Source organism: Macrotis lagotis, chromosome 7 (assembly GCF_037893015.1).
Source record: "Macrotis lagotis isolate mMagLag1 chromosome 7, bilby.v1.9.chrom.fasta, whole genome shotgun sequence".
NCBI classification, from domain to species: Eukaryota; Metazoa; Chordata; class Mammalia; order Peramelemorphia; family Peramelidae; genus Macrotis; species Macrotis lagotis.
In genome coordinates this window covers 155,663,375-155,675,472 of record NC_133664.1, presented here as the reverse complement: position 1 = coordinate 155,675,472, position 12,098 = coordinate 155,663,375, and the positions used below count along the sequence as shown (strand labels likewise).

General features: G+C 33.3%; 1 protein-coding gene across 4 annotated transcripts in view; it reads right to left on the bottom strand.

Annotated features, from left to right (window-relative positions):
• The window catches only part of ORC5 (origin recognition complex subunit 5), a 90,724-nt gene that overhangs the window by 35,872 nt on the left and 42,754 nt on the right, over window positions 1-12,098 (bottom strand). For all 4 annotated transcript variants that reach the window (XM_074193984.1, XM_074193985.1, XM_074193986.1 and 1 more), the window contains 2 exons: window positions 11,204-11,251; window positions 9,278-9,388 (listed from right to left, as the gene is read on the bottom strand). In XM_074193984.1, coding sequence (XP_074050085.1) covers window positions 9,278-9,388; window positions 11,204-11,251 — 159 coding nt within the window. The remainder of the gene's footprint in view (window positions 1-9,277; window positions 9,389-11,203; window positions 11,252-12,098) is intronic.

Here is a 12,098-nt window from a genome sequence, read left to right as displayed (position 1 = left end):
GCCACCCTGACCATTTTCAAAAAGGGGAAAAACCTATAGATACATAAATTTGGAGTATCAATGTATAAAATGATGTACTTTAAATGATTTTAAAAAGCACTGTACAAAACATTAATGCAATTATATAGCTTAAGATTAGCTATTTAAAGAGGACCATGCTCAATGTATTTTCCATTTAAAAAAATTATGCTTTCCATAATATTGCTTACATGGCCATGATATTTAGTTGTTTTTTTTTTGTTAGGTTTTTGCAAGGCAAATAGGGTTAAGTGGCTTGCCCAAGGACACACAGCTAGGTAATTATGAAGTGTCTGAGGCCGGATTTGAACCCAGGTACTCCTGACTCCAGGGCCGGTGCTCTGTCCACTACGCCACCTAGCCACCCCAATATTAAGAGTTTTTAAAGCACCCTACTTAATATATCAGTAAATAAAAGAAATATCTTCTAAAAATGTTAATTATTCAATATGCTACCTACCAAATAATACTGAAAGGATCAGGAAAACTTATCCTGTATTATCATATACATTCATTTATAAATATAAACTTTAAAATTTTCAAGAATAACATTCCTTGGGGCGGCTAGGTGGCACAGTGGACAGAGCACCGGCCCTGGAGTCAGGAGTACCTGGGTTCAAATCCAGCCTCAGACACTTCATAATTACCTAGCTGTGTGCCCTTGGGCAAGCCACTTAACCACATTGCCATGCAAAACAAACAAACAAAAAAAAAAACCAAAAAAGCAAAACAAAAAAAAAGAATAACATTCCTCCTCTAAAATAACATAATCCCTCCCCAAAGTTGCTTCTCATAATTTTCTTCAGAAATTTGACTTACCATAACTTTAAAATTAACTCTTAAGAAGTTCTCTAATCCCATGAAAACATGATGCCAGAATAACTGTTAGTGCTAAAACATGAAATTAATCTTTTAGCTTTCTTTTAATTACAAACATCTTACAGATGAAGACGAAACAAAAACTTTAAGCAAATTTACAAGATCTTTTAGAATCATAAAATTACCCAATATTATACTCAAATGCAAAAATACAGTAGTCTACTTCAATATTATCATCAAAAATTCAACAGATACTAATTCCTAAATTGTGCCAGTAAAAATACAAACAAAAGAGACAAACTTTATAAGGTAATTAGAGTAAAGACTCTTAGGAGATATTTAATTTTTATAGTTTACATTTTGTGGATGGAGAAGAAAAGAAAAAAAGAAAAACAACAACTCCAAGAATTAAAACTCTATCAACTATTAAGAAAAAAAATAAGAAATAGTTAATTTTTTTATTAAATTTTAAAAAATAACCAGCATTAATAATTGTTGATGATGATGATGAGATGACTTCTTTAATTGTAATTCAAAGGTACAAATGTCTAAAAAACAACTCAAAGAAGGTTTAATAAATTTAAAAATTAATAAAAAGAACTCAAAATTACTTGAAGAAATTCTTTAAAAAGAGAATTTCCATGTGAATTTCATACAGAAATTTTAAAAAATTCAGGGCACATGTCAAACTGCTTGCCTTCTCAATGAGGAGGAGAAGCAAGGGAGGTAAAGAATTTGGAATTCAAAACTGGGAAAAAAGGAATGTTAAAATTATTTTTATGCTTAATTGGGGGGGAATATTATAGTTGAGTCATAGAAAACAGAATTAAAGGGGATATTGAAACCTGAAAAAAAAATTCAAGGTAAAGAATGTAAAATAATTCACTAAATTATATTGCTGATATGTTATATATTAAACACACCATTAAAAGGCAGACAAAGCCTATTGAAAAAAATTTACTACTCTTTTACCTTTTCTCACAGGAAATGATTTTTTTATATGTACATGTGAATTAGAGGAAGCCAAATTATTGTTGCTATAATCTTAAAGAAACAAGGTATATGAGTTGCTTTAAAATAGAGATTATATTTAACATTGCTACAAAGATGGTCTCCAGTTTTTGCTTTGTATATTTTTTACAAAAGAAATGATCATTAAAAGATTATGAAAAGAAAAAATCATAAAGATCATTTATATCAATATTAATGGTCTTTCCTCAAACCATAGTGTCTAAACCAAATATGGTATTTTTCTAACAACAATAGGTTTTATGAACAAGGATTAACAATAATGAGAACATAAGTAATATTTTATATATTTACTGTGACAATGCTGCCATCTAGTGTGCATACAGTTTAATTACGATCTTTAAATCTATCATGTACTGTCTTTAAAGAAAGGCAGTCTTGAATGATGGATAATGAGCTGGTTTAGGCATCAGGACCACCTAGATTCAAGTCAGACTCCTATTACATACCTGCTATATGATCCTGAGATCATACTAAATATTATGTAATCTTCCAAGGCTTGAGGCAATTCCCCAAACTGACAAGTTTCCAAAAAGATACTAACCAACAAAGAGAAGTCAAATGCTAGATCAAGAAAATAGGAGTATCTCAATGTGAAATCACAAGTAGAACATTTAAGGGAGTAACTAAGCCTTACCATACAAGTGTAAGGTAAGAAAATCTTAAAAAGCATTTTCAAATGATTTCTTAATTTGTTTCAGAATTTCTGGTTTCTTTGCCTTTCTACTTTTTCCTTAATGGTCTCCTTTCACTGGAAGCAGACAGGCTTAACCTAAGGCTTGCTCCTGGGCCTTGATGAGTGTTACTACTATAACTACTACCACTACTCACTGAATCAACAAGACTTTATCAAGTGCCTAAAGAAATAAATACAAGAATCATTCTATGGAGAAGACACACAGACTCAACAAACAGAATATAGAACAAATGCTGAGTAGTTACAAAGACTTTGATTCTTTGAACTTGGCTTTATTTGAGCTCTGTCTAGAAGAAAATGAGGGTTACTATGAGGAAAGGGTGAGGAAATAATTCCAGCTAGAGGTAAAACCAGCAGAGGTAATAAGGGGGAAGAGGAGGCTAAATCTGGACACAATGGTCTGGGAGTGAAGGATCTGAAGAGTCAAATAGAGGTGATCCTTAGAGCTTCCTGATTAGGAGAAGAGCAGTCAGAGCTGAATCTGGTAGCCATGTAAAGGATGAACTGGAGTGGGTGGGGGTGAGGTAGGAAAACCAATCAAGAGGCTAATGCTAAGATGCTGACTGGTGGGGTTTGTGTGAGACTGATGGAAATGTTGTGGAGGCAGGAGGGGCAAGACGTGGCACCTGAGTGGACGGGGTGGGGGGTTGATCTTTCTTTCTCAAAGAGGACCATGAGGGCAAGGCTTGACTTGCACATGAACTGGATCTAAGTGAGGCAGAGAAATTAAGGAAAATGCCAGGCTCCAAATCTGGGAGAAGGGAGAATTGGTGGTGCTGCAGGAGAAGTGGCCTTGTGCTCCTTTCCGCCCTCTCCCCTCACCCCAATCTGCACGCAGGGCCTGGGAAAAAAGGAGCCCTTAACAAATGCTTATTGAGCAATGACTGAACATGAAATACCCTGGGAACTTCCAGCCTGAAATGTCTAGTGGGCAACTGGAGATGAGGGACCAATGCTCAGGGAAGAGACTGGGTTCTCTATTTGCTTATTTCACAAAATGTCCTGTTGATCATGTTAGTTAGGAAGAAGAAAAATATGTGGATTTATTTCACTGATACTAGATTTAGCAAGAAGTGATAATACTATCAGAAAGTATTTATGAAAGTATGCTTCTAGGCAAATCTAGAAACTATATGAACACAATTACAAAATACTTTTCACACAAATAAAGTCAGATCTAAGCAACTGGGAAAATGCCAATTGCTCATGATTAGACTGAACTAATGTAAGAAAAATGACAATTCTATCAAAATTAAATTACTTATTCTACACCATACCAATTAAACTATCAAAAAACAATTTTACAGAGCTAGAAAAAATGGTAACAACTCATCTGAAGCAACAAAAAGTCAAGAATATAGAGGGAATTGATGAAAAAAAAAAAAGCAAAGGAAGGCAGCCTAGATATACCAGATTTGAAACTCTATATTATAAAGCAGCAATCATCAAAACTACTTGGTACTGGTTAAGAAACAGAGAAATGGATCAGTAGATTAGAGATACAAAATTAACAGTAGTAAATGACTATAGGAGTCTACGGTTTGATAAATCCAAAGACACTAAGCTTCTGGGATAAGAAGTCACTATTCGACAAAAACTGTTAGGAAAATTGGAAAATAGTATGGCAAAAATTAGGCACTGACACATATCTCACAGCCTATACCAAAATAAGGTCGAAATGGGTACATAAAGGGTATTACTATAGAAAAAGTAAGGGAACAAGAAATATTCTGTCAGATCTATGAAAAGGGAGAAGTTTATGATCAACACAATAGATATGAATATTACTGCAAATGCAAATTGCAAAATGGATGATTTTGACTATTGAAAAATTTTTGCACAAATAAAACCAAAAGCTGGGAAATAATTGTCATAATAGTGTTTATGATAAAGTTTTTATTTCTAAAATATACAGAGAACTGAATCAAATTTATAAAAATACAAGTCATTCTCCAAATGATAAAACATCAAAGGATATGAATATGCACTTTTCAGATGAAGAAATTAAAGTCAATTTTAATCATATGAAAAATGCTCCAAATCACCACTGATTATAGCAAATTAAAATAACTCTGATCCTCACACCTATCAGATTGGCTAAAATGACAAAAAAGGAAAATGATCATTGTTGGAGGGGATGTGGGGAAACTGGGATACTCATGTACAGTGAGTGGAGTTATGTTCATCTGGAACTATGTTCAGCAACTTTGATCCAGAAATATCACTAGTATGATCAAAGAGATCATAATTTGTTCAAAATATTCACAACAGCTCTTTTTGTAGTGGCAAAGAATTGGAAATTGAGTGGATGTCCATCAATTAGGGAATGACTGAATAAGTTATGGTACATGAATATGGAGCATTACTGTTCTGTAAGAAATCATGAGCAGCCAGACTTTAGAGAAGCATGAACTGATGATGAATGAACAGAACCATTAACATTGTACATGTTAATAACATGAACAATATTGTGAGATGATCAACTATGATGGATGCAGCTCCTCTTAGCAGTTCAGTGATCACTGACAATCCTGAGATATCTGTTATTGGAAAATGTCATCAAAACCAGAGGAAAAAAATCTTCTGAATGCAAAGCAAAGCATATTATATTCACGTTTTAAAATTTCTTTTGTGTTTTTTTTCTTGTCTTACTCATGTCTCCCCCCCCCCCCCCAGTTATAATTCCTTTCACAACAGGACTAATATAGAAATATGTTAAACATAATTGTACATATACAACTTTTACTAGACTATTCACTGCCATGGAAAGAGAGTAGGGAAGGGAGGGTGGGAAAATATGGAACTTATAAACTTGCAAATGGATGAAAGTTGAAAACTACATCTGCATGTATTAAGAAAAAATTAAATTAAATTTAAAAATGATTTTGCTTCTAAATACTTTTAAGCTTCATTTATGCCTTCAAAAATTAATTTGCGTGTATCTTTTTAGATTTCCAAACCAACAAACTTGGTCATTCCGAAACCTATTTTCTGAAAATACTGACCTGGGGAAAAAAAAAACAATAACCCTCAATTTTAGGGTTTCTTTTGCAAAACAATAGGGTTAAATGACTTGCCGAAGGTCACACAGCTAGTAGGTTGGTGTGTTTGAGGCTGGATTTGAGCTCAGGTCCTCCTGACTCCTGGGTTGGTACTCTATCCACTGTGCCACCTAGCTGCCCCCCTCAATTTTAAAATATAATTGTTTTGCTAAATTATTTGACTTACTAAAAGATATTTGAGGACATTTACAATTCTAAATCTGACTACAATAATTCCATACCAGCAGGCCAAAGTCAAATGCTATGAGAAACAAATACCTCAGAAACACTACAATATTTTATTTCTAAGAACTTTTAATACAGCAGCTCTTCGCAAACTACAAAAACAGTTCCCCTGCTGCATAGAGGTAAAATTTCAAATCTCTTAGTTTAGCAGGACCTTTTCAGGTTGATCTCTATCTAACTTTTTATCTTTAATCCTCATAAATTCCTTGTTTCAAATAAGCTGACCTTAATTCCCTCCAACACATACCTATTACTTTTCTGACTTTCTCTATGCTTTTGCTCAGTTCTACCACTTCCTTAAATGCCTCCCTGCTGTAATTCACAATACTTTAGCCAGTGAATCTGCCTTAAGGCTGACCATCTTTGTTCTAATCTGGAACTCTTTCTTCTGAAATTTTTACTGTAAAATTGATATTTATTTTGCTTCTAAATACTTTTAAGCTTCATTTATGCCTTCAAAAATTAATTCGTGTATACCTTTTTAGATTTCCAAACTAAGTAACTTGGTCATTACTGAAATCTATTTTCTGAAAATACTGAACTGGGAAAAAACAATTACCCTCAATTTTAGTTTTTTTTTTTTTTTTTGCAAGGCAATGGGGTTAAGTGACTTGCTGAAGGACACACAGTTTATGTGATCTTATGTGATGGAACTTTACTAATTTATAAAATTTAGAAAACCCAAATGATTATTTGCCTTTTAGTTTCTTCCCCCCCCCCAAGTAGTTCCTTGAGGGCAGAAACTATATCTCTTACGTCCAACATACCACAGTTCCTTTATTAATTTCCTGTATAGGATTCTCTTGATATCACAATATCAGCTCAAAAAGAGCTCTGAGGTTATCTAATCCAATTCCATCATATTAGCAAAGACAATAAACTGAAACCTACTACCTGTGTGACTTCTTTGCTAAACATCACACAGGTACTAAGTAGCAGGGTTATGAATCAAATCCAGGGTGTATAAATCCAAATCAATCATGATATTATCAGTAGCAGGGTTAGGAATTAAATCCAGGGTGTATAAATCCAAATCAATCATGATATTATCAGTCACAGGTTCTGGGAGCACAGATTTGTTGGTTTTTTTTTATTAATACTGGCCTAGAAAAGTCAATTGTGATAAATAGAAACCCATAATCTGCAACACTTTCTAAAGAGGCATCCCCATTTGTCTATTCCTCTAAGTATGAATGCTGTGGATAGTGTAAATGATTCAAGAAATGGCTGTATTACCTTTCTTCAAAAGCAGAAAACCTTACATATCATCTAATTTTATCCTTATTGTATAAGCTCATGAAAGAAAGGCTATAAAATATATGTAAACTTAATACATTTAACTGTCACGTAACAGAATGTGAGAGACAATATAATGCAGAAAGAAATTCTACATCAAGACACTTAGCTTTGAGCTCTGATTCCCAACACTTAACTAGTTATATGATCAAAAACAACTTAATTTCTGAGTCTGTTTTCACATTCATCTTCTAGTTCTAGCTTATTAATTAAAATCTGCTACCTATTTATATAATTCTTATCTCAATAACATAAATGAAATTTATGATTAGAAGCTTCCCTTCAGTAAGCCAAAGTTAAAAGGATTGTTTTCCTGGGATGACAGACTAGAATATTAATATTTCTCCTTAAAATGAAAACCATTCAAGGAAAAATTATTTCATATAGCCTTACTTGTTAAGTCACATAAATTCTTTATATTTAAAGAACTGCTGCCACCTAGTGAATTATTTTTGAAATGAATATTAACTAAACTATTTGATAATGGTTGATTTCCTAAATACCAACTTTCATTAGGAAAGACAATAAAAGTCTCTAGGGAAATACTAGGGAAGTATTAGGGAAATACATTAGATTCATTTTCCCCAAATAATGTTACAGAAAAAATAACTTCCCTGCCTGAAGTCTTTCCTTGCTACAATCTGCCCTCCATTCTGCTATCAAAGTGCTCATCCTATACAGAGATCTGAACAACCTATTCCCCTATTTAATAAAATCCAGGGACTCCCTATTAGTACCAGAATCAAATAAAAAAAATACTCAGTTTGTATTAAAGTTCTTCAAAACCTGAGTCTTTCCTATCATTCCACTATTCTTAACTTTATATTCTAGCATATCTAGTGATACTGACCTTTCAGATGTTCCTAAACACATGCCACTCCCTATGTTAGTCCTGCATGGCCATCAGATATCCCTGGACTTTTTGGTTTCCTTCACATCACACATCTGCCCTCTTCTAGGACAGCTTCCATTAGAATGAGCTCCTGGAGGGCCCAGGCTGTTTTTGCTGTTGTCTGTCTCTCAGCATTGAGCACAGGGTCTGATACGTTGCAAGTTTTTAAGGAATGTTTTTTGATCAACATTAACTGGTCAAATTGAAACTCAATGATTTATGCAACAGAAGAAAAAAATTCTAGGAATTAGAGAATCTGGATACAGATTTTACCTTTGAAAATTACTAAATAAATTGTAAAATGAGGACTAGATGATCTCTAAATTCCACATCTATGCCTTCCAAATCCAGCTCTATGATCTTATAATTTCTGATCTTAATTATAGGCATTATTTATCATTTGATTATTTAAATTTTATAAATTAGTCAAGTTCCATCACATAAGAAATTGAAAATTAATCAAGCAAAAGCCTTTAACAAACACTAATTTGACCTAAAGATTAACGATTAGTTTCTTTATATTCAAAATTTTTCTCTAAACATTAACTTTTCATGAATTTTGACTTCTTTACTTAACTGAGATAGTGACAGGAAAATAACATCTATCTTACTTTTCTAATAATACCAATTAAAACCCAAACACTTTATTTTCAACTTTAAAAATACCTAACAGCAAGAATTTTGGCAAACAAGCACTCATACTAAATTTTCAAAATAAAACCAAAAAATTCCCAATGACTATATCCCAGAATTTTCTTTGCACTACAATGAAGAATATTCAGAAATCTGAATCTCTACTTTGCATGTGCTTCCCTGCCTGGTTCAGCTCCAGGGAATAAGAGACCCCCTGGGGTCTGTTCCCACCTCTGAAATTTTTCTGCCTTTTTGTGCCGTCTCCTCACTTTAGATTGTGAACTACTTAATGGTAGGGACTGTTTTTCTTTTTATTAACTGTATCTCCAGTACTTAGCATAGTTCCTAGGCAGTTAATAATTATTTATTGGATTTGATAAATTAGAATGCCTTCCCTTCCCCCCACCCCAAAGAGTTTAGACCAAAAACTTTAAACCAGTGAAAAGCAGTTCATTCTTTTAAACATACACATAAAACACTTTTTTTCCTTTCATGTTAATTAACACCATACCTTTTTAAAGTGTGATTTTTATCAGATGTGGTGTAACATTTTGAGAAGCTCCTAAAAGATGATGGAAAAATAAGATAATAAAAATCTATACTCACCTGGGAGAAGATATTTGCAGTTGGCGCAACTCTGCTGTCCACAATACTGTATAATATTGCTAACAATCTGTCCAAAGGAAATGGCTTTGGTCCAAGAAGATGATTGCTAGTCTGTAAGAAAGAGATCAATTAAAAAGATTTTTCCTAGGAACTGAGCACCCTTATTTAATTGCACTGCAAAATCCTAAAGGCAATATATTTACATGGTTCCTGAAGGAAAACCTTGAAACAATCCAACAGAAAATTCCTAACAATTATAATTGAGGATTTTAAGTCAAAACTTTGCAAGCTTCTTCCTTTCCAAAATTTTTTTAAAATGCTTTCACTTAACAATTTCTGAATTTCCTTCCATTCTCTCTTTTAATACTAACAGGTGGGAAACAAGTTTTGTTTCTTCACTGTTCTTAAAATTCAATTATGATAAATATCAGAAATTATCATATCATTCTCAGATAACAGGTTCAGGGATGAATATTTTATGATCTGGGTAAAAGATGCTAAAGTCTGAAAACATGGAAAAGTGTAGATTTGTCAAAATCATGAGCTAAGGCCTGGAAAACTATTTATTTATAAGTAAAGAAACATACTGTTCATAATTTTCATCATATACTGCATTGAGAAAAAGATACATTTAAAGTGCAATATAATCAGTGCTCCATGAGCTTTTAACTAATAGATTTATCAGCTATTAGAAAATAATTTAATTTATAAAAATTAACATTTTTAGAAAGCAAGTTAAGACGTAATTTGCTGGAATGGAAAGACTTAAAGTACAAGAACCTGGATTTGAATCCTAGCTCAAACTTACTCAGGGCAAGGCATTTATTTCTCTTCTTAGATCTGTTTTATTTAAAAAAAAATGAGTCTGTAAGATTTAAATGATTTTTAAAGATATTGTTCAGTCATTGTCCAATTCTCTGTGCTCACATGTAAAACTCCTAATATGGGGTTTTCTTGGCAGAGATATTGGAGTGATTTGCTATTTCCTTCTCCAACTCATTTTACCAATGAGGAAACTGAGGTAAACAGGAGTAAGTGTCTTGTCTAGGATCACACTATCAGCCATCTGAGGCCACTTTGAACTCATGAAGTTGAGCCTTCCTGACTTCAGGCCCAGTTCTTGATCCACTGTGCCACCTAGCTTCCCAGATCTTTAAAGCTATTTCTTTCTTTTTTTTAAAAGGTTTTTTGCAAGGCAGTGGGGTTAAGTGGCTTGCCCAAGGCCACACAGCAAGGTAATTATTAAGTGTCTGAGGCCAGATTTGAACTCAGATACTCCTGACTCCAGGGCTGGTGCTCTATCCACTGTGCTACCTAGCCACCCCTAAAGCTATTTCTTGATAAAGGCTTCATTATGTTATTGTAGCATAATACACACTTCTGATGTCAAAATGAAAATAAAAATATCATTTACATAGTAAGTCTTTTGCTTCTCCTTATACCTAATAATTTGATTATCAGCTACGGTACTATGAATATAAAGTGGTCTCTTTTTACTCCCAGGCTCCTCGATTTGAGATATAAGAGCAATTTAGCTTCTGTGATGTTGTGGGATAATCCAAGAGAAGAGGAAAAGAGCTGGGAACACCCTCCTGGAGTACCACCTAACAAAATTCAAACCTTCCATAATTTAAAGTTTAATAGTTGCTATGGCCAAAAAAAAAATTATATGCAGTCAACTTTCTGGTGAACAAACTCTCTGTACTTAACTAGAATAGTCCTGATACAAGAGATTTACAGTCTGTATTCCAACTTGGAAGCACCTGACAGAATCAGAATTCTTCTGGTAAAGCCTTCAAAGTTTTAGAAAACTTTCTAGGCAGTGAAATACATCTTTTTTAAAACTATTAATAGATAGACATCTCCATTTCTTATGAAATGTACACCGCAAGATTTTTCTTATGAAAATTATGAAAATGGAAATACCTTTTCATGCTTTTTCGTAAAACTAGCTTTCTTGATTTTTCCATGATGCTGAAAATGAAGTAAAAAAAAGTGAAAAAAGTTTCAACAATCAACCAACCAACATACAAGTACCTATTTATTATGTACTAAAAATTGGGGACATAAGTACAAAGAATGTAATATGTATGAGAGGAAAGCAAGGGTGTTCTAGAGCCACCTCAAATCATCCAATAGTTAAATTTTCAGTGTGAGCATTATTTACACCTTGGAAATCGGCAGATGACACAAATCAGAACTTGATTTATTGTTCTGCTAATTGCTCAGGCTTAAGTGATAGAATAAATTTTAGTAATGCAGATTAAACTGAAAAATGTATCTGAGTTTTTTTTTTTCAGAGTCAGTTCAACATTTACCAACACAACCTTGGAAGAAGGTCACTAGCAGTTAAAGAAAAGAGGAAAAGTTTCATAAGGAAGGTGGCATTTCAACTAAGCCTTGAAAGAAGAATAGGATTTTAGGAGTCAGAGGTAAGGCAGAAGTGTGTTCCCGTCATAGAGGAAAACTGCTACAAGGGTAGGGGATAGAAAACAGGAGTATAGTGCAATAAAGAGAAGGCTAGTTTGCACAGATATCAGGGTGTGATGGGGAGGAGTTAATGAACAACGAGGCTAGAAAGAAAATTAAAAGGAAACATATAACTTGACTAATTGCAAGAGTTCCAAATGAAAAGAACAAAGTTCCACTGATTTAAATTCTTATGAAATCATAAGTTGCATTTGTATCTCACATACTATCCTGTGATAATTTTGTTTACTTTATTCTACAATTCAATACATCAAAAGATTTCAGAGTTTATCAGTGTAGATATTATCTCCTTTGATGCAAGAGCACAAACTTTATACACCTTAGTAGAATT